This window comes from Stenella coeruleoalba (assembly GCF_951394435.1).
Source record: "Stenella coeruleoalba genome assembly, chromosome: 19".
In the NCBI taxonomy this organism is placed as follows: domain Eukaryota; kingdom Metazoa; phylum Chordata; class Mammalia; order Artiodactyla; family Delphinidae; genus Stenella; species Stenella coeruleoalba.
Genome location: NC_137165.1, coordinates 47,876,913 through 47,900,214, shown reverse-complemented (window position 1 = coordinate 47,900,214; position 23,302 = coordinate 47,876,913). Strand labels below are relative to the sequence as shown.

At 43.4% G+C, this 23,302-nt stretch overlaps 1 protein-coding gene across 3 annotated transcripts in view; it reads left to right on the top strand.

Annotated features, from left to right (window-relative positions):
• Nucleotides 1-223: 223 nt before the first annotated feature.
• The window catches only part of PITPNC1 (phosphatidylinositol transfer protein cytoplasmic 1), a 256,232-nt gene continuing 233,153 nt past the window's right edge, over nucleotides 224-23,302 (top strand). For all 3 annotated transcript variants that reach the window (XM_079904442.1, XM_079904446.1, XM_079904447.1), the window contains exon 1: nucleotides 224-1,127. Coding sequence is in view for 2 of the 3 variants with exons in the window: in XM_079904446.1 (XP_079760572.1) it covers nucleotides 1,080-1,127 (48 nt within the window). In the remaining variant the exon portion in view is untranslated. The remainder of the gene's footprint in view (nucleotides 1,128-23,302) is intronic.

The window sequence follows — 23,302 nt, the reverse complement described above, 5'->3', positions numbered from 1 at the left end:
AAGGAGCCGAAGGGAGCCCCCTTTTCCGATCCTCCCCATCGCCGGCCGGCCTCGGCTCTCCGCGGCAGCCCTGCCGTCTGGCAGCAGCCGGGGAGAGACATGCTGTTTTGTTTAAATCCTCCACATTCTTTGCCATTTCCCCATTGGCCGGATGGGGCTACCCTCCCCGCCGAGGCGGCTGCTGATGTCAGCTTCGCTCGCGCTCGCTCCTCCCGCACCCACCTCCCCGGCCCGAGGCACACTGCAGCTCGGCGCCGACTCTCCGGCCCCGGCGAGGTGGCTGCAAACTCTCGGGCACGCACGGCGCTCGGGGATCCGGACTCGGGGGAGGGGACGCGCACGGAAGGCGCCAGCTTCCTCCCGCCCGCCCCTCGCAGCCGCGAGCTGAGGTCGGAGGAACCCGGAGCCCCAGCCCGGCAGAGCTGAGCGGCGGCGGCGGCTTCCCTTTTCTCCCCCAGCGAGCCCTGAAGCGCCTCGGGGACCGGCCCTAAAAAGAGCAGGAAATCTTGTTTACCGCCCAAGGAGCACAGCCGATCGAGCCTTTGTCTGGAAAGTCAGCATCTCTGGCTCCGTCAGCAATGTGTGCCTGGTGACATTAGCCTTGGGCAGACCGGCCGGAAAAGGGGGGTCGCCAGGTTCAGATCTGGTTTCAGAGGCGGATCGAGCGGGTGACTTTTGTGCATTCGTTTTAATTTTTGGAAATCTCTCTTATTTTTCCTCCCTCGCCCGCTGCCGGGCATGTCCTGATCTGGCGCCCGCTACTACTGCCCCGGGCTGCCGATCAGAGCGGTTTCCAGTGGGTCTCCCTCCCTCCCTGGCTGACTTTGCAACACCGCGTTCCAGGCGGATCGACCTCGGCGAGGAAGGAGGCGGGGGAGCCGCGAACACCAGGACCCAAGCCTTGACATGCTCTCGGGCGGAGAGGAGGAAGCCAGGACCTGAGCGCACCGCCGGGGCTAATTCGCCGCCCGGGTCCGAGCACGGGGCTCCGGGCGCTTTGCCCTGAGCCTGGGCGGCAGCCTTGTTGGTCTGGGGGAGCCCCCCTCTTCCCGCCTCGGGGGTCCGCGGCCGGCAGGACCATGCTGCTGAAGGAGTACCGGATCTGCATGCCGCTCACCGTAGCCGAGGTAAGCGCCGCGCCGGGCCCGGCCTCGCCCACTCCCCGTCCCCGGCTCCGGGGCGCCGCGCCTCCCGGCCGGCGGGTCCACTACGGGCGGCGGGGAAACCCTGGTGGAAAACTGCCTTCCAAACCGGGAGGCTGGAGGGGGAGGAGGAAGTGGAATTACTGCTTCCACTTGTCACCCCAGCAAGGAGGGCGGCGTTGGGTGGGGCGGTGGACTGCAGGTGGGTTTGGGGGGGGGGCTACCAGAATCCAGATTGCTGGGGATCAGAATGCGCCAAAGGGATTTGGTCGCCCCCTCCTTCCAATTAAGAAAATGAATAAAGCAAACCCAAGAGCCCCAAGCATGCCCTGGTAGCTGGGGGGGCAATCCGACCTGGCGTGGGCCCAGGTTCCCCTCCCGCCCTTCGCTGGAAGGTTGGGGTAAGGGAGAAGCCCTTCGCCCTCGGGATTTGGAGGGCCCGGGCCCCGCCTCGGGGCACCTCGGAACCCTCGGGGGGTCCGTTTGGGCTCGGACCCCTTGCCATCGCCGCCAAACTGGGCGCCTCTCCCGCCACGCCCGCGCTTCGAGGCCCCCGGACCTGGCTTCGACCTTTCTCTAACCGCCTGGGTCGGAAACTTTCTGCTTGTCTTGTTTCTTGGGCCGTGGGGAGAGCTCTCTGCGGGCGAGCGGGGAACGGCGGGGGCTGCGGAGCGGCCACAGGGGGGCGCTCCAGCACGTGGGTGCGGGCCCGGTCCGGGTTCCCGGGTCCCGCAGCTTCAGGGCGAGGGGAGGGTGCTTGTCCTGGGCTCGTCCTCCGCGCGCTGCTCAGGTTCCTTTCTCCCGAACCCCTCCCTCCCCACCCCCTTCCCCCACCCCAAGCCTCAAGCTCGATCTTTCAGGAAACGATGACTCAGTGAGGATTATTCAGGCCCCGGCTTTCCTTTATTCCCGCTCTGCCTCCTTATCTTTGGTGATTTCACAATTGCTTAGCGCTTGTCCAGGGACATCGTGGGAGCTTGAAGCCAATCAAGGCAATTTGAAACTTACCAGTGTGGTTTGGTGTGGCAACACACATGACACCAGCGACCCAAACCGTGTTTATGTTTAAATACAGTGCACTTAATCTGTCAGACATGTTACTGAGCCACTATTTGGGGAAGGGGCGAGGTGCTTCGGGAGAGAAAAAGGTGGGGACTTGTCTACATTTGTTGTCTGGAGCAAGTGTTAAGGAAGAGCCAAGTACAATCCAAGGCAAGATCAAAGTATGGTTCCGAGTTTACAAAATGTATTCTAGGGACGCTGGCTGCCAAAGAGATCAGCCCCCACCCCAATGATCAACCGAGCGGTGCAGTTCGTTGGCTTTGGAGGAGATAACATTTGAGCAAGTTCTTGAAGGAGGGATGCCATGTGGGTAGGCAGACCGTGTAAATCACGTGGAAAAGCAGCACACAATGCTATGTGGACGATGGGAGAGGCAAATGAATGAAACTGGTTAACCGGAGTTTTTCTAGAAAAGGTTATCGAGATCTTCTCACCCCTGAGCAGATGAGCTGGAGTAGTTCAGCTTGGAGGTGTGTCTGCTTCCACTCCATCTCCTCCTAATGCCTTTATTTATTGAGAGGAGTTTGGGATCTAGGGGCAATGCTGGTACTGCATGAAATGCCCCCCATTGCAGGTGATAGTCAAGAAAGTAACCAGCTCTAGAATCTTCTGTACTACCTACAAAATCTCTTTATTCTGTTATTTTCCCTCCTCAGGCTTTCTTGAACCCTCAGACACTGCTCTTTCTCCACATTTATTTTTGTACTGAAATAACTACAACTTTGGGGAGAAGTAATCATATTTGAGTGGTATAGGTGGAGACCCTTCCTTTCTTGATTGGCAAATGAAATGAGACTCGGCCTGTAATATAATGTATAATTATAACTTAATTAATGTGTAATTCATTTGGACCAAAGCATGATTCAGTGTCTGTAAGGTCATATTCGGAAGTAGTTTTCTTCTTTGTTAGTGAAGCAGAGGGGCAGTTTAGATTGAGCAGGGTTTCAAAGCGGAAGGATTCAGATTAACCAAGTCAGATGATGGATGAGGACGCGAGGCCCAGCTTGCCAGAGGTTAGACCCCTAGAGTCTGACTGGTAGTGAACCCCACAATCCACCATCCATCTTAGCACTGTGTCCTCCCAACCTTAACTCTGAAAACTGGGAAGGCATTATCTTCAAAGAAGACAACTACCATCCACTTTAGTAGACTTTTAGAAACCTCACTTTTGCTACAACTCTTGATTTGCTCTGGGCCTGATTCAGCCTACATGAAACTTCTAGGATTTGTCCCTGTTCTGACAACCACAGTTAATTAGTAGCAATGTCCATACTTTTAAAAACGAGACAAATGCCCTTGTTTTGGAGAGTCATCAAAAGGACCAACACTGTATGTCTATTCTTTTTCCCTGGTCTTATCTAGTTTAACTCTTCTTGGAGGGGAGTGTAAGGGAGACTGGTGTGTTATCCACATTTTGCAGATGAGTGAACAGAGATTCAGAAAGGTTAAGTAATGTGCGCCAGGCCACACAACTAGTTAATAGCCAAGCCAGAACCATGGTAAAACCATTAGTATTTGTTTCTCCTTACTCTGCTTGCCCGTTACTCATGTTTAATCTAGAAAAAAAAAAAATTCTTGAAAACAGAAAAAGTCAGCACTATCAACTAAATGAAAAATCAAAGACCTTTTGATTTGGTATAGAGTGTGCTAGTTTCTACTATTTCTCTCGCCTTATTTTAACTCATAAAATATTCCTTAGTTCCAGGAAAGAAGAACAGGTCTGGGAGATAAAGCAAGTAAAGCTGAATTACAGTCTAGATCAGTGTTGGTGTTTTGTTTTTCAGACATTCATATCAGAGTAAAGAATTATAAGTAACATCCCATGGATTTATTTTTTTTATTATTATTATTTTTTGCGGTACGCGGGCCTCTCACAGCTGTGGCGTTTCCCGTTGTGGAGCACAGGCTCCAGATGCACAGGCTCAGCAGCCATGGCTCACGGGCCCAGCCGCTCCGCAGCATGTGGGATCCTCCCGGACCGGGGCACGAACCCATGTCCCCTGCATCGGCAGGCGGACTCTCAACCACTGTGCCACAAGGGAAGCCCCCATGGATTTATTTTAATTTAAAAAACCCCACTTCATTGGAATAGTCTCCTCATTTATTTTCAATGTTGTTGTCTCTGAACTAAATATAAGCCCATTGGAAAGTTCTAAACAACAAAGGTCCCTGGGGGCCAATAGTTGCCTATGAAGAGACAGTTGTCATTGTCTTCATTTGAAACATTTGGTGATATAGATTCTAGAATTTCAGACTTGGAAGGACCATTAGAGATGGTCTAGAGTTGAAGCATTTCACTTTGTGGAGGAGAAGACTAGAGCTATAGAAGGTGCAGTTAGTTGCCCATCTCATAGCCAAGGGCAAGGTCTAGGCCAGAACCCGGGGCAAAGCTCTTTTGCTGGGATTCCTTGTTGGAAGGAAATATCCCTAAGCCGAATGTGCAAAGCAGGAGACTAAATCAGTCTCTAGTTGGAAGGTGGGTTGGAGACTCTGACCTTGTCTTCTTAGGGGAATTTTAGGGGTTGTCAGCTGCCCCTAAAGGTGGCCAGGAGCCTCTCTTTGAAGCTGCTCTTGTATAACAAGTCCACTGGTTTTCCTTAGATTGTATTTTTTTGGGGGGGTAGCTTTTGGATGTGTGGCTCAATGCAGATTATGGTGGAGTTCAAGGCCCTTCCCTCCTAAGCCACTCCTTGGTGCTGCCACTGGTCCCAGCATCCTGGTCCCAAACTGCATCTTCAGGGCTCCGTGGAGCACAGTCTGATCACTCCTCCCTGGCAGGTCCTTATCGGTAAGATAAGCATCTTCCAAGAGCTGAGCACAGCCCAGTATGATCTAAGGTGGGAATCTTTTCAACTTCATTGCTTGCTTTGGTGTTTAATACTTCCTTTTCTGACTGCATCAACATTAATGTCTGGGATTTACTTGTGATCTTCAGGGATTTTTTTTTTTTTTTGCTGTACGCGGGCCTCTCACTGTTGTGGCCTCTTCTGTTGTGGAGCACAGGCTCCGGACACGCAGGCTCAGCGGCCATGGCTCACGGGCCCAGCCGCTCTGCGGCACGTGGGATCTTCCCAGACCGGGGCACGAACCCGTGTCCCCTGCATCGGCAAGTGAACTCTCAACCGCTGTGCCACCAGGGAAGCCCGATCTTCAGGGATTTGACGCACGATGGAAAACAGAAACACTCCCCTCCAAGAAAAGAAGAAAGAGAGAGAAAAGAAAAAAAAAAACCCAACTTTTTAACAGAATATTATTTTATTCTTTGTCCTGGCAGGGAGCCAGCGCACTTTATTCAGGCCCCCCTGAGTCCCCAGAGAATTTTCTTGCGCACATTTCTGAGAACAGATTTGGGATGGGGTGATGCCATCTCTGGAATGACATAAATGAAGATGCCAAAATGCCCAACAGTGTTCCTTTTTGCTCCGTTTTAAAGCATTTTCATGAAATGCATCTGCAAACCTATTGGGACAGAAATTCTTTAAGGAAAGAGGGTTTTTTTCATATATAAATTTATTTATTTATTTTTTGGCTGCGTTTGGTCTTTGCTGCTGCGCGCAGGCTTTCTCTAGTTGCGGCGAGCGGGGCCTACTCTTCGTTGCGGTGCGCAGGCTTTTCATTGCGGTGGCTTCTCTTGTTGCAGAGCATGGGCTCTAGGTGCATGGGCTTCAGTAGTTGTGACGTGTGGGCTCAGTAGTTGTGGCTCACGGGCTCTAGAGCGCAGGCTCAGTAGTTGTGACGCACAGGCTAGTTGCTCTGAGGCATGTGGGATATTCCCGGACCAGGGCTCCAACCTTTGTGTCCCCTGCATTGGCAGGCAGATTCTTAACCACTGTGCCACCAGGGAAGGCCAGGAAAGAGGTTTTAAATTTGATATTTTCATCAACACTTTGTTTTCGGTACAAAGTGATATCCTTGAATGTAAAGGAGAAAAGACTCCTTGGATTAATCTCATAGACCTGCTCCAGGGTTCCTCATAAACATAATTTTGGAATTTTTTTTTTTAAGAATGAGCACTATTTTGACTTTTGTTTTTCCTAATTGTTAGCTTAGTTGGGAGGGACAAAGGCTGGGGTTGTGAGTGATCTCTGGGTGATCCCGTTAGCTTCTCTGGCCTGTTTCACAGTCATCAGGGAACAGTGTTGCTCATTGCTGCCCAGCTGTCTCCCAAAGCTCCCTTCTTGGTCGTGAGGGGCACCCGGGAAGTGGGGGGCGGGTTAATGGATCAGTGCAAACCTTTCACCACTAATAGAACAGACAAGGAGGAGCAGATGCTGTCTTCCTGGCTGGTCAGTGAAAGTGACTTTGTGGAGAAAGGACACTGCATTTTCCCTGTGATTTGGGTGTGAATGCCTGTCACATGAAACAGATTCTAGGCCTTGGGAGAAAAAAAAAACAAAAACACTATTGTTAACAAAACCCTAGTTAAAAGTGGGTAGTAATTAACTTTTGCTTTTCATTACAAAGGCAGGGGGTGAATTCCCAAGGCCCTTAAAAATCAACTTCAAAACACTGTATCTGATTGACTATAACTGATATTCAGGGAAAGTGAGGCATCTTCCTTTCAGAAAGGCTCTCATTTTGGTGAATGGAGAATACTATTTTTTATAGGTAGTTTTTTTTTAAAAAAATAATCTATTTTCAACACTTAACCTCTTTAAGATCTCTTCCTTGCCCCAGTGTCAATCAGGGAAGTGTGCGTGTGTGTGTGTGTGTGTGTGTGTAGGGCAGAGGGTTCACAAAGATGTTTTGTTTTGTTTTTTTAAATATAAAAGTGTGTGCACAGTGACAGGCAGTAAGTGTGTTTTTCAGGGGCAGCGATTACTGGAAAAGTACGTCGAGGTTCATTGCTTTGGCCGCCTCAGTGAGGGCGCAGCTGCCCTGGCTGGCCTCTGTGGATTCTGGCCTGCTTTCTGTCGCCTGGAGGTCTGTATGGTCAAGTAACTCTGAAAACTTTTTTGAAAACTAGCAAACGTGTCTGCCTCTGTTCAGAGAAGAAGACAAATACAGAAACCAGCTGATTTGTAGCAAGAAGTCAGGAAGGTTTTACAAATCTTTAGCAAATTGCTGGGAGACAAAATTTAGCAAATCGCTGGGAGACGGAAAAAAGAATTTCAGGTTGCAGACTGCCAGCTGCCTGCCCTGTGTCTCATGCTTGAAATCAGGAATTTTGTTGTATTCCCAAGTAGAGATTTTTTGTAGGCTACATGGCAGATGAAGTTGAAGTGTGTTATAACTATTAAAACTGGAAAACAAATTGTATCTGGAAAATGTAAAGTTTGAAAGAAGTATCTTATGAAAACTTAGAAGCAATTCATACAAACAGGATCTCGGGGTGCACACCTCCAGGGGGCGCCATTTACATGGAACCCAAACGGAACGGTGCAACGTGATAGCCCTGCAGCTGACCAACTGCCTTTGTCAGTCCTCTCAAGCTCCCCAGCCCCTGGTGCTGTCATGTGTTAAAACTTGAGAGTTAATAGCAGTCTTGCAGGTTTATAAGTGGATATGTTAACTCCTCAGCGACATCTTTCCTGACCACTCCATATAAAATAGTTTTCCCCTATTATTCTCTATCTTTGCACTTATTTCCTTCATAGCATTTATCTTTTTAAAAAATTTTTATTGGAGTATAGTTGATTTCCAATGGTGTGTTAGTTTCTGCTGTACAGCAAAGTGAATCAGTTATACATATACATATATACTCTCTTTTTAAGATTCTATCCCCATATAGGTCATTACAGAGTACTGAGTAGAGTTCCCTGTGCTATACAGTAGGTTCTTATTAGCTATCTATTTTATACACAGTAGTGTGTATATGTCAATCCCAGTCTCCCAATTTATCCCTCCCCTCCTTTTGCATTTATCTTAATCTGTACTTATTTACTTGTTTGTCATCCATCTCCATCACTATCTTTTCAACGTGTAATCCACATAAGAAAACACTAACAAGATCTTTTAACTTATTTTTTCTTTCATACGAAGTCTTTGAAATCCAGTGTGTATTTTCCATTTGCAGCACATTTCTTTTTTTTTTTATTAAATTTTTTTTTATATTGGAGCATAGTTGATTAACAATGTTGTGTTAGTTTCAGGTATATAGCAAAGTGATTCAGTTATACATATACATGTATCTTTTCTTTTTCAAATTGTTTTCTTTTAGGTTATTACAGAATATGGAGAAGAGTTCCCTGTGCTAGCACATTTCAATTCCCATTGGCCACTTTGCAGGGTTCAAGGGTCACATGTGGCTGGTGGCTGCCATATTGGATAGGGCAGCTCTAGTGCTTAAACCTTGGGTCTGGCACACAGTAAATGCTTGCTGAATGAATGGATGAGAAGAAGCTGAGAAAAATAGGAACCTTTTAGGAAAGCTGTCCCTAGATGTTTTCCTTCACACTGTTTAAGTTTTTCACTTAAGCTTTATACCTCTTGAAATTTTGCAAACTAGAGATTCTTTTTTATTAAAAACCTCCTCATTTTAAAATTCCACAGCAGTACCTCTGAGAAGTTTGAGGCCATTCACTCCTGGGAGTTAATGTAATCAGTCTGCCTTCCTCCAGATTCCTGGAGGAGTATATTCAATATCTATTGTTATATAAGAAATTTTCACAAACTTAGCAGCTCCATGTTCTTCTGGAGCTTGGAGTACTCTTCCAAGTTCACGTGGTTGTTGGCAGAATTCAATTCCTTGTGGCTGTAGGACTAAGTCTCCCCTTTCTTGCTGGCCATCAGCTAGGGGCCAGCTCTTAGAGGCCACCTGCTATTTCCTGCCATGTGGCCCTCGCCACAATGTGGCCGTTTGCCCCTTGGCCAACAGGAAAGCATTTGCTCCAACTTTGAACCTCTGACTTGTCTCTGACCTCTACTCTTTTTCAAAAAGAATGGTCTGATTAGGCCCACCCCCATTCAAGGTGAAGGAATTGTACATATACAGGGTGTGCACACTGGGAACCTCAGGGATCATTCTGCTTACCGTAGGGAGATGAGCTGAATTGAAAGTTTCTGTTGGAGGAAAGAAGTAGTTATTTCTCGTATCTAGGAAACTTAGGGATCTGGAAGGTTCAGGCTGGCCCTGGGGCAGCATGAAAGTGTTTATCACAAATACTTACTGAACTCTTACTCTGTGCCAGGTGCTAGGCCAGGTGCTAGACCTGGTGCCAGGGATGGAGCAGCAAACAAGGCAGACATGATCCCTACCCTCTTAGAGCTTACAGTCCAGAGAACATTGGAGAAGTTTCCTTGCGATCTTAAGATAGATTATGGTGATGGTTGCACAACTCTGTGTAAAAATATTAAAAACCATTGAGTTGGTATGTAAAATACATCTCAATAAAGCTGTGTTTTTTTTTTTTAAGAGGTATCTATGGATTTTTCCAGCAGAATAGACATCTATGTTCAGAGAGAGAGCCATTGACAGAAAGCACGGAAATTGAATTATGAGTACGAACACTGAAAAGTTATGGTCCCTGTTCTCAAGAAGATGACTCTGATTGTCCTGAATTTAGACAGCTTTCCAAAGGAGGTTGTTCTCTTCTGCAGCAGTGTGGGAAAAAAAAAATCTGCCAGATTTGGACTAGAATGACCACAGTTTAGGTCAGAATTTGATACTTAGCAGAAAAAACATAATCACAACTTGGAACAGCTACAGGGCTTTAGGGTACCAGGCGGTGGAGCGGGGGGACGGACATTCATTGACAGATTTCACAATCTTCAGGAACAGCCCCCCTCCCCACCCCTAATCGGGGACAGAGGCTGGCACCAGCCATCATTAATGGAAGGAACAGTAAGTACCTGGTGACCTTTCTGGCTGTGGTTCCAGGTGCAGTCCTCTGCTTTCTCTGCACATTGAGTGGGAAATGATGTGTTGGCAGAATGAATCCTGGAATATGTGTTCTGGAGGAGATGATTCTACATGGGAGTTGAGTCCTCTGCTTTATTCATCTCTGGCAGATGTCCTTGAGACTTTCTATCACAGGCTTCATTATAAAATAGACTAAATGACTATTTAAACTGTGTGTCAATAGTCTCTGTCTAGGATGGCAAAATCACGCCGCATTAGGCTGGGCAAGTCTCCCAGGATGACACAGAGTTAGAAGGAACCCCCCCCTGTGCCCAGGACACACTGTCTTGGCCACTAGCTTTACCCGTGACAGAGAAAGGAGTATAGGGTCACTGGCCACTTCCTGGCTTATGGCCTGAGCAACATTATACAATGCTGTTTGTTGATTTAGAAACACGAAAGCCAGTGCTCACCAAGATTTTGACATCAAGTATAAAGTGAGTCATTCTTTCATTTCCCAGCACTCTGACAAAGGGGCCAGCTCTTAAAACTCCTTTTTAGACTTTAGTGGAAGTCGACTTATCCACCTAAACAAGTAGCTAATGTAAGTTCTTGATCAGATTTATCCAGTGGTTCTTCACTTTTTTTTAATCTTTCTTTTTTTTTTTGCTTCTTTTAAGTTTGGGTGAAGCACGGCCTTCTAGAATTCCTATTGTTCCCAAGCAAAGAAAAAACATCATCATCCTTTAATTTCTTTAGAATTAATCTGACAATCTTTAGGGTGTTGTTTCTTTCCCAGGATGAATCACCTAGAGAAGTGAGATTGGCCAAACAAATGTAATTTGATGACAACCTGTAATAATGTTGCTTAAGCACCTAATCTAAGCAACTAATCTCCAAAGACTGCGCCCTGTCCCATGTCAGCTACACACACACACCACTTAGGTCTGATTATATTTGCCGTATTAAGGTCAGATCCAGATGTTTCTGAGCATTAGTTTGTGTATTTTTATACCCCAATTAACTGATCTGTGTATTTATTCAGAAGAAAATTTGTCAGCTGGGGTTAGAGAAGTCACCATGAACTTGGATGCTAATATAATTAAGTGATTGAAGCCTTCAAATGCATTAGGTCTTATTTGCTGGATTAGGAGTTCCCCAAAACTCTCCAATATTTTCTAGTTTTAACCGTCATGGTGGGATTTATTTATTTATTTATTTATTTATTTATTTATTCTTAAAACGACCAAGTTTCACTTATCTCTTGGCTCTCTGGCAAGAGTGTTTCCAACTGGCATTGACCGTTTATAGAAATGGTGTAGGACCTTTTAATAATTACTGTGCCCACGCTTCCTGAAAGGTATCGTGGAGGACTGAATAGTCCCTAGGAAGTGCAGGGTTACACTGTTCATTATGCTTACCTGAGCCATCTCTGTCTTCGTGTCTTACACAGATTGTGAAAGTTGCTTGCCCTGATTCTCTCTTTTTTAAACAATAAATTTATTTATTTTTTTTTTTGGGCTGCTTTGGGTCTTTTTTGCTGTGCGCAGGCTTTCTCTAGTTGCAGCGAGCAGGGGCTGCGGTGCACGGGCTTCTCACTGCGGTGGCTTCTCTTGCTGCAGAGCACCGGCTCTAGGTGCGCGGGCTTCAGTAATTGTGGCACATGGGCTCAGTAGTTGTGGCTCACGGGCTCTAGAGCACAGGCTCAGTAGTTGTGGCGCACGGGCTTAGTTGTTCCACGGCATGTGGGATCTTCCCAGATCAGGGCTTGAACCCATGTCCCCTGCATTGGCAGGTGGATTCTTAACCACTGCGCCACCAGGGAAGTCCTCACTTTGCTTTTCTGTACATAATAAAATAGCACTATGTGCCTCAGCGACGCATCCCATGAAACCTGCTTGGAAAGTAAGAGTTTTAAAAATTCAGTTTCTGTTTTGTATGCTTGGATTGCAAGCAGTCACATTCCGCATGCAAAGGAGGCAAAGAGAAATTACATTTGTCCAGCGCTTTCTTGTTTATTTAATCCTTGTAATGGTCCTGTGAGTTGCATATTAGCATCCCATTTTACAGATGTGGATCACAGGTGCTTGCATGGCTATTCAATGGTAGACCTGGATTCATGCCCATGCTGGTCAGACTTCCGAGCCCAGGCTCTTTGCTTTCCCAGTTCTGCCTTCCCTAGAATCCCAAAGCTGGAAGGAGCATTAGAGATTATTTAGTTCTATCCCAATACACACACACACACACACACACACACACACACACACACACCCCTTAAAGATTAAATAACTTGTTCAGGATTATCAAAGGAAATAGTTGGGGGGAGGTAGTTCTTCTGTTCCAGTTAAGCTAAGAGAGTGGTCCATAAGCTTTATCTCCTACTGAAGAATCAGTTTTATTCAAGTATTAAACCAAGTGACGTTCCTCAGTTTAACTTTGATAAATGAATCATACTCCTCTTTGAAAAGAAGTTTTGTAGTTCATGCTCTAAAAAGAGAACCACCCCTACACTTTGAGAAATTATTCCTTTTAATGGCAGTGACAGCCTTTGGCTTTCATAGACATCTTTAGCCGAGATGTTCACTGATAAGCACCTGTAGGTTTCTGAAAATTAGTATCTGGAAATAACAATGGGAACAGACAAGTGACACCATGTTTCTGGCACATTTCGTTGAAAACTTAAACCTCTTTCACATGGAGGTAAGCAAACTGGAGGGTATGAAAAATGATCAAAATGTATTAGTCAGCACTGTGTACTTTCCCTTCCTGCTGAGAAGGCGGCTCCTTGGAAACTTGTGTCTCACCTTTACTAGCATTGCCTCACAGGCAGTTTACAAACCACATGCACAAGTTCATATTGCTCCTGTAGAGTCACACCTCATGTGGGCTAAAATAAAATTTTTAACTTGATAAGATTATTATTCTGAAAATGGAGCTATAAAAGGCTTTTTTAAAATTAAAAATTGTCCTCCAAAGACATTTACCGTTATCAGGAATGTTCAAAACAATGAAAAAAATCCAAACAAACCTGTCTTAAATTTTACGGCAGAGATTCAGAGATGTTTTGCTCTGTGTCAACACTATGGAAATAAACATGTAATGCCCTAAAATGAACTATTTGAAGGGGAGAACACTTAATTGGATGTGTAATTCAGGTCAGTTTTTTAAAATAATTTTTAAAAAATTATGGTAAAACATATTACATAAAATTGCCATCTCAACTTTTTGGTTTTCTTCCCACACTGCGCGGCACGCGGGATCTTAGTTCCCTGACCAGGGATCGAACCCTCGCCCCCTGCAGGGGAAGTGTAGAGTCTGGACCGCCAGGGAAGTCCCCGTAACTATTTTTCTTAAACTTATTATTTTTAATTTTTATTTTATTTTATTTATTTATTTAGTTAGTTTTGGCTGTGTTGGGTCTTCGTTGCTGCACGTGGGCTTTCTCTAGCTGCTACTTTTTGTGCGGTGCACGGGCTTCTCATTGCGGTGGCTTCTCTTGTTGTGGAGCACAGGCTCTAGGTGCACGGTCTTCAGTAGTTGTGGCACGAGGGCTCAGTAGTTGTGGCACACGGGCTTAGTTGCCCCGCGGCATGTGGGATCTTCCCAGACCAGGGATCAAATCTGTGTCCCCTGAATTGGCAGGCGGGTTCTTAACTACTGAGCCACCAAGGAAGTTCTTAACTATTTTTTAAGTGTAGAATTCGGTGACATGAAGGGCATTCACATTTTTGGCCAGCCATCACCACCATCCATCTTCAGAACTCTTTTCATCTTGTAAAACTGAAACTCTGTACCCATAAACAATAACTCCCTATCCACCTCCCTGCAGCCCATGGCAACCACCATTCTACATTCTATGAGTTTTCTGTTCTAGGTGTCTGGTCAGCATTTTTTTCTTTCCTTTAAAGCATTGGTTATATTACTTTATCATTAAACTCATACATCATTTCCTGAAGCAAACTTAATAAAACTTGAATTAACAGAAGGTAACTAGAAATATTTTCTGAATTCTGCCTTCTTTCAAAGGAGGAAAATGACAAGATGGACCTGTATCCATATTTTGGGTGGCATTAATGACTCAATTTAGTGACCTATACCTTTGTAGCAACAGCTGGAGTGCCTGACAGTTTTAATTCAGGAGTCCTACTATATTGTCATTTAAGACAAAAAGTGCATTTTTGCTTGGAATACTTACTAAGACAGGAAGAAGTACCAGTGCATTTTAGAAGTATTTCCAACAACGTTGTCACTGACAAGTGTTCTTCAATTAAAGTAGAAGACAGAATATTTGATTAATGATAATGCTTTATTCCTGTACCAGGTGGAAACAGACATCAATTGGACTCTTTTTCTAAATAAAGAAGTACAGTTAAAATGTTAGCTTTTTTTTTTTTTTTTTTTAGGATTTGATAAATATTTAACTCAGGAGAAAAAACTAATTTATTATTATGATGGCTTATTAACAAGTTAACTTTGCAACATTTTCATTGTTGTCAATTCTCTTAGTGATGTCTGTAGGTAGAGTTTTCAACTCACTAGCCAACAACCTGGATTTCATTAGATTTTTTAGGATTATAGTCCTGCCGCTCTCAAGGAGCAGTTTGTGTCCTGCACTGTCCAAGAAAGTAGTGGGTTGTAGAAAAATGTTGGTCTCCAGTCTGAGAACTTTCCAGTGTGCCTGGGCCACCTTACAGATGTCTGTTTAATCTCTAATGCACCCGAAATAGTAGACATCTGCAAAACAAAGTCACAGAAAACAACACTCTTGTTAAAGTAGTAATTAGCAGTTTAACCAAATAGAAAAACAACACTGGATAGATGTTTAAGAAAACAAGACTTGTAATCACCTCCTTGTATGGACAGGTAGTTCTGAAGACAGGGGTTATCACTAAAGTTTGTATTTGAATCCCTGGACATGTCTTCTGAGATGTGTGAGTTCCCTGTGGTTTGTACCCTCTTGACATGGGCCTTCATCAGGAAAATTTTGCTGAGTTTACCCTGACCTGAAATAATGATGATGAAGATGCTGGAGCCGATGAAAAGACAAATAAAGCCATTCATGTCACCTAACATTTATCATCATTTTGGGCTATTTCAGCCTCCATTAAAGTGACATGGTGGATAAAAGTGGTTTTCTCAATGCTTGAAAAATGCTGTGAAAATAGATGGTTCTTTTGCTCAATGAGACAGGTTTAAAGATACGAAATAGAGTTATTTAATCCCCCCCCAAGTGCAAAGAGTTTGGTAACTAGAATTGTCTTTAATCATTGGGGTACAGACTGTACTGTGTACACTGGAGACCCGAATCCTGGACTATTGAAGGCTATGACGAATGCTTCTTTTTTGGATGTTGTGTTTTTGTTGCTCATAAAGAGGCATCGTGCTCAAAATGAAAAACCTTTAGATTCAGGCTTCAATAGTTCACCTCTTTGGGATTGTGTCTGATGGAAACTTGGATGCAGCTGACTGTAATTATGTTTTTTTCAGCACTATGACATATAGTGCTGCAGAGATGGGTGTTCTTAGAGATTTCTTGCCAAGACTGGCTGAAAAGGAGTTTGGTTATTGTTTTCTTAAAAAATAGTAATTAGGCTATTAGTTGTCCAAATGGAATAACCCCCTAAAGCCTTTTCAAGAAACACACTTCCAAAAGGGTCAAGTATATTTAAAATTAGCCATTATTTACATAGTGTTCAGCCTTCTGCCTTAGCTCTTTTAGGAGGTTTTTGTTTGTTTGTTTGTTTTAATGTTGGTTATATCTGTCAGAAACCATCTTTTTTTTTTTTTTTTTTTTGCGGTACACGGGCCTCACACTGTTGTGGCCTCTCCCATTGTGGAACATAGGCTCCGGACGCGCAGGCTCAGCGGCCATGGCTCACGGGCCAAGCCGCTCCGCGGCATGTGGGATCTTCGCGGACTGGGGCACGAACCCGCGTCCCCTGCATCGGTAGGCGGGCTCTCAACCACTGCACCACCAGGGAAGCCCAACCATCTTATTTTTTAAAGGGGTTCAGGAATGGTTCTCATATCAAAAACAGCCAAATCCCTGGCATCATAGGAAGCTTCATCATAGATTCATCTGTTTTTCATCTGCAGAACGGCTGCATTCAGTGTTGTCCTGGCCTTTGGACAGTCTCTTCTGTGGATCTGGAGAAGGAACTGCGCACGGGTCTTGCAGGCCTCTATCTTTGAGAATACTCAAGAGCAAAGGAAAAAGAAGCAGTTAGAAATGGTGGCCAGGGCTAATGGACTGTGCTTCTGGGATGGAGCCCAGGCCTATGTTTGTGACCACTGGGCTCAGGATTTGCCTTGGTGTCTCTCAGATCCCCAGATGAGGTAGAACCTGTTCACCCGGATGCAGACTCACTCGGCCCTGCCACATGCCACCCCACGACACACCTTTTGGGTGTGTCTCATCTTAAAGCTGGGTGATCAGCTTTCTTTCCCGTTGGTTGGGTCTTTTTGAATGGCAAATCAGCCGTACCTTACAAAGTTCATCTTTTAAGTCCTGGTAATCAGCCCACCTCTCACGGGGAGTATCATGCCTGAAAAGAGGCCTCATCACTTTCAAACATGATTTTCCTTTCATTTTCCTCCACCCTTTCCTTGGCATTTTATCTCCTGGAGCTAAAGTACCTATATTGCCCTAACTCGAGGTTTCTGGCTTAGGGTGGTGCAGTATGGTGAGGCCTTGCTGATTGATAGCCATGAATTGATTTAGGAAGACTGGATTTTCTTGTGCCTCAGTTTCCTCAACTTTCAATACCCCTCTTTTTAAATTTTTTATTTCTCATACAAGTTTAAAGGTTACAGTTATTTATAGTTATTACAAAATATTGGCTATATTCCCCGTGTCGTACAATACATCCTTGAGCCTATCTTATATCCAGTGGTTTGTACCTCCCACTCCCCCACCCCTATATTTCCCCTCCCCGCTTCCCTCTCCCCACTGGTAACCACTAGTTTGTTCTCTATATCTGTGAGTCTGCTTCTTTTTTGTTATATTCACTAGTTTGTTGTATTTTTAGATTCCACATATAAGTGATATCATACAGTATTTGTCTTTCTCTGTCTGACTTATTTCACTTAGCATAATGCCCTCCAAGTCCATCCATGTTGCTGCAAATGTCAAATTTTCATTCTTTTTTATGGCTGAGTAGTATTCCAGTACCCTTCTTTTTGCCTCCATGAGGGGCTGATCACATGACATACAAGCCCATTCAGCAAATGTAAGGGACAGTGATAATTGTCCAAGTGTGGATGCTGTGTGAATACCTGGTAATCATGCATTCCCTGAGCTGTGCATGAAATCACACGGTCTCACACCTTTAAATACCTTTATTTTAGAAGTCCATCTAGTACAATATTCATTTTTGGAGTCTGTACTTTCCAAATGCCCCGTGGGAAGGAATCCTGAGGTGTCCAGAGGATCTGAGTTTGTCCTGTGGGAACGTTATGTCATAGTAACACATGCTTAAGGATTAGTTTATTTCCAGCCCTGCAGAAGCTATAAATTGCTTCCTAAAATTTTATTCTCCAACACCGTGATGTTTATGTTGCTATGGTGGTATGTCTCTTGCTTGGGTGTGAAGGTTACCATTGGAAATAGATAGGCCAAAATAACAGCTTAACAGGTGGCTGTGCTTTGTGAAGTTGTTTGTAAAACTATTTTATGAAGTCCAGTGCAAGTAAATCACCCGACTGTGCCCTTTACTGTATTTTGTATTTGAGCACATTCTTTTTTTTTTCTTAACGCATTCTTCCTCTTTCCATTTTAAATATATATAGACTATTCCCCTTTTTCAAGCAGCACCAAGCTGATTTCCTGTAGTAACACAAGGCAAGATTCCAGCTCATTTTATTTAGCAGTGGACGTCCTTTCCTTATTTTCTGTAGTTGGAACCCTCCTCCTAAAAATAACCCTTCTTGTTTTTACTGTGCTTCTTTTTGTACCTCCTGTGCTCTTTATTTAAATAAACCTCTTTTTAATATGCCACTTGCATATATATGTACCTACACACATATATGTATACACATACATATAGGTATATATATTTCCCTGTAAGTATAATCCTTAGTGAATGTGGTAATAGAAATTGTTTCCATTGACCTGTCATTAAGCTGTCACCTGTTATTTATGATCATTTTCTTTGGAGATAAAATTTAGAGAGAACCTGAGTGTTAAACCAGTTCAGCTTCCTACCCACTGTAAGAATCTTCTATAATAATCTCGCATGGCAATCATCTTGCCTTTTAGCTTAAATACCAGCATGGCAGGGTGCTTGCTCTTCTGTGATATAACATCTATGATTGTCCACTTTGATGTGTTAGAAGATGCTTTTTTTTTTGGCTGAGCGGCTTGTGGGATCTTAGTTCCCTGACCAGGGATCAAACCCAGGCCACCAGCAGAGGAACTGGGGAGTCCTAACCACTGAACCACCAGGGGATTCCCAGAAGATGCTCTCTTATGTTTAATTGATGTCTGCCTCCCTAGAACTTTCATTTTCCTGTCTATGGTGACACAAACACAAGCCACTTCCACATGCTGGCTCTTTAAATATTTAGAGAAAACTATAATGTTGTCCTTTGGTTTTCTCTTTTGCTGGCTTAATATCCACAATTCCCTTAACAATTCGCCTTAGGAAATGGTTTCAGACTCCCTCCCCAATCTGTTGGACCTCCTCTGTTATTGCCCTTTCAAAAATATTGAATGCGGTGCTCTAGAGCAAGGGTCAGTAAGCTTTTTCTGTAAAAAGGCCAGATAGAAATATTTTAGAATTGCAGGCTATAAGATTGCAACAACTCAACTCTGACCTTGCGACATGAAATCAGGAGGAGACAATACGTAAATGAATGGGCATGGCTGTGTCTGGTAAAATTTTATTTATGGACCCTGAAATTTGAATTTCATATAATTTTCAAATGTCATGAAATATTATCCTTTTGCCTTTTTTCAACCCACGCATAGCTAGCTCGTGGGCCGTACAAAAAGAGGTGTGGGCCAGGTTGGGCTCAAGATATTATCGGAGGACCAGTACTGAAAATATGGGAACTGTTACTTCAGCACCTTATGCTATGTTGATGCTTTAGTATTAGCATTGTCATTTTTGGAAGCTGCATCAGACTGCTGGCTGACACGGTTATCAGTTCACCTTCGTCTTATCCACGTGATTCTTCGGGCAAAGCTAAGTGTCTCCATCCGGTGTGTCTGAGGCCTACAACAACAAGCAGCCTTAGAGTGATAACAACCATTACCGTAGGACTTTGAAATGTAAATGTGATGAATGGCATCTGCTGATTTCAAGTTTGACAAAACGGTTTTGGTTCTTGCTTTTGTTATTTACCGTATTAGCTACTCCTCTTAATTTAGTGCTAGGTGTGATAAGCATGCCTTTCTGTCTTCATCCAACAACACAGCGACTTTTCAGTCCAATCCAAATCCTAAAATATAGGTCATAGCTGCTCACCTTGGTTGCAGAAACCAGTAAGCACTTGGGTAGAGAGATGAAGCCTTCAGTTATATTAATAAGCTTAAGAATGGATGATTCTCCACTTCCTCATTAGTTTTAATTTTAAAAATAAGGTTCTCATGAAATTTTTTTGAAACAGTTTAACCAAGATTATAATTTACCATGCAGAGGAGAAAATTCAGTAAATGGCGAAGCCGATTTTTTTTTTTAGTGCCTAAATGTTTAATTAAAATTATATATTTCTCTATGTGGACATTTACTTAAGAAGGCTTTGCTTTTTCACAAGAAAGGGGAAAACACAGAGGGCAAATGTTTGTGGAACATTCTAGTGTGGCAGGATCACTGTGTTAATTATCTCATTTCATCTTTGCAGTCATCCTCCAAGGTGGATCCTAATATCTTCATTTTACAGATGTCAGAGAATCAGTGGCAGATTTGGATTCCAATCCAGGGCTCTTTGGCTACAAATTTCCATTTGCTTTCTCCAACACCATTGCTTTCCACAGCCAAAGAGAAGTTGACATTCATTCATCATCAAGTTACTTGTATTAATTTAGACAGTTGATTCTAAAATGGATATATGTTCCTGAATTAATTACTGGAATGATACATTTCTAGAGTATATATCCCAGAAACTGTGATATAAAATAAAAATATTGATTTCCTTAGTGGAAAAAGAGTGTTCAAGTTAAAACTATTTGCTTTTGCCGATCTTTGGTAAAACTGGAAACATAGATACAATTTTCGATGACCTACAGCGATTATAAATCTTGAGGGTAACCTTAATTGTTTTTAGAAAGCTTGTCTGTTTATCTAGACCGTATCTTGCAAAAAAGGCACTTCAAGATGTCATTATATGAATATTCAGAAACTAATAGAGTCTAGATGAGAATGTGTGATAATCTAAAGATATCATTTAAGTCGGGGCTTTAAAAATATATTACTTCGGGCTTCCCTGGTGGCGCAGTGGTTGAGAGTCCGCCTGCCGATGCAGGGGATACGGGTTCGTGCCCCCGTCCGGGAAGATCCCACATGCCGCGGAGCGGCTGGGCCCGTGAGCCATGGCCGCTGAGCCTGCGCGTCTGGAGCCTGTGCTCCGCAACGGGAGAGGCCACAACAGTGAGAGGCCCGCGTACCATAAAAAATATATATATATATATATATATATATAACTTCAAGTGAAGAACAAGCCTCATAAACAAGTTCCTTACAATTTCCTATGGTCTAATTCCACCTTATCCCAAGTCCTTAAAAGCAGATTTATAAAAGGGAGAGGAAACAACTTTTCAGAATAAAAATTTGAAGCTCTCAAAGTAAAATATATTGATATTTTAATTGTATGAAATTGTTATGTATGAAATTGTATGAAATGGATTCTTTAATAATAGCTGGTGCTGGGACTGTCAAAACCTTTGCTGAAATTATTCCATGAGGAAGCTGGTTTATGGCTTTCTGGAGCTGGTGGCCGCTCATGCTTTAGTTTATAAGTTCCTTGGAGGGTTGTGATTGTCATTGCCTCTATTTTAACTCCCCATAATTTTCTGTAATGGTATTTTGCACACTGAGGTTGCTTAGTTAAGGTTGACTACCAACTTATGGTCATTTAAATTCAAATCCAATTTTTGTGTTGATTGTGGTTTGAAAAACAGAAAGAAAAGTATATTTATTGCTCTTGTAAATGTTTTGTTTTTTTATTGAATATTGAATAGATATGAAGCAATACACCCACGAACCTATTGCCCAGCTTAATAAGTAGAATGATACAAGTTCATTGAACACTGTACATGCCCCCAGTGATCCCAGGCTCTCTATACATGTGGCATCCCAGAGGAGGTAGTCTTCAACAGCTTGCTGGGTTCTTTTCTATTAACTTTTTGTATTGAGATATAATTCACATAACATAAAGTTCATTCTTTTAAATAAGTATACAGATCACTGGTTTTAGTATATTCACAAGATTGTGCAACCATCACCGCTTTCTTATTCTAGAACATTTCTATCACTCGGAAAGAAATCCTGTCCCCATTGTCAGTCACCCCTCACTCCCCACTTTGCCTAGCCCTTGGCAACCATTGATCTACTTTCTATATTTATGGGTTTCCGTATTCCAGATATTTCATATAGATGGAATCATACAATATATGGTTTTCTGTGTCAGCTTCTTTCCCTTAGCATAGTGTTTTCAAGATTCATCCATGTAGCATGAATCAGTACTTCATTCTTTTTTATGGCCGAATAATATTTCATTGTATGGATATATCACATTGTGTTCATACAGTTATCAGTTGTTATCAATTGTTTCCACTGTTGGGCTATTATGAATAATGCTGCTATGAATATTCGTGTCTGGGCTTTTGTTTGAACAACTTTCACTTCTGTTGGATATATACCTAAAGGTGGAATTACTGGGTTGTATGGAAATTCTGTTTAACTTATTGAGGAACTGCCAGAATGTTTTCCACAGTTGATGCACTGTTTTATATTCCTACTAGCTGTGTATTAGTGTTCTAGATTCTCTGCATCCTAGCCAATACTTGTTACTTTCTGTCTTTTTGATTCTAGTCATCCTTAGTGGGTGTGCAGTAGGATCTCAGCATGGTTTTGATTTGCATTTCCTTAATGACAATCATAATGTTGGACATCTTTTCATGTGCTTATTAGCTATTTCTCTATCTTTGGAGAAATTTCTATTCAAGTTATGTGTCTTTTTATTGTTGGGTTCTAAGAGTTCTTTCTGTATTTTGGATGTTAGACCCTTATCAGATAACATGATTTGCACAAATTTTCTCACATTCTGTGGGCTCTTGTTTCACTTTCTTGATAGTGTCCTTTGAAGCACAACAGTTTTAAATTTTTATTAAGTCCAAGGTACTTTTTCTTTTGCTTTTGGTGTAATATCTAAGAAATCGTTCCCTAAGCCAATGATCCAGTGCCACAAAGATTTATACTTATGTTTTCTTCTAAGAGTTTTACCACTTAAGCTCTTACATTCACGTCTTTGGTCCATTTTGAGTAGATTTTTGAGTATGGTATCGGGTAGTGGTCCAAATTTATTCTTTTGCATGTGGATATCCACTTTGTCCTAGCACCATTTTTTTTTTTTTTAGCTGTGCTGCACAGCTTGCAGATCTTAGTTCCCCGACCAGGGACTGAACCCAGGCCCCAGCAGTGAAAGCGCCAAGTTCTAACTACTTGACCGCCAGGGAATTCCCAGCACCACTTTTTTTTTTTTTTAAAGCCTGCAGTACCTTGTATTCACATTTGGTCTCCCATCCAAGTACTAACCAGGCTGACCCTGCTTAGCTTCCGAGATCAGACGAGATCAGGTACATTAAGGGCGGTATGGCCATAGATTCCACATCATTTCTGAAAAGACTGTGTTTCCCCATTGTATTGCAGAGCTTGATCTTTTTATTTATTTATTTTTTTTGAGGTACGCGGGCCTCTCACTGTTATGGCTTCTCCCGTTGTGGAGCACAGGCTCCGGACGCGCAGGCTCAGCGGCCATGGCTCACGGGCCCAGCTGCTCCGCGGCATGTGGGATCTTCCCAGATCGGGGCACGAACCCCTGTCCCCTGCATCGGCAGGCGGACTCTCAACCACTGCGCCACCAGGGAAGCCCAAGCTTGATCTTTTTTACTGAACATTTTGATCTTGAGATTGATGCATATAATTCATTCACTTTTATGGCTGTAGAGTATGCTTTATATGAATCTGCCGTAATGTATTTAATTCATTCTTTGACCCATAGTGGGTTGTTCCCAGAGTTTTGCTTTTCTACACACTGTTGCTGGGAACATACTTAAACATGTTTTTTATTACCCACATGTGAGAGTGTCTTTCTAGGG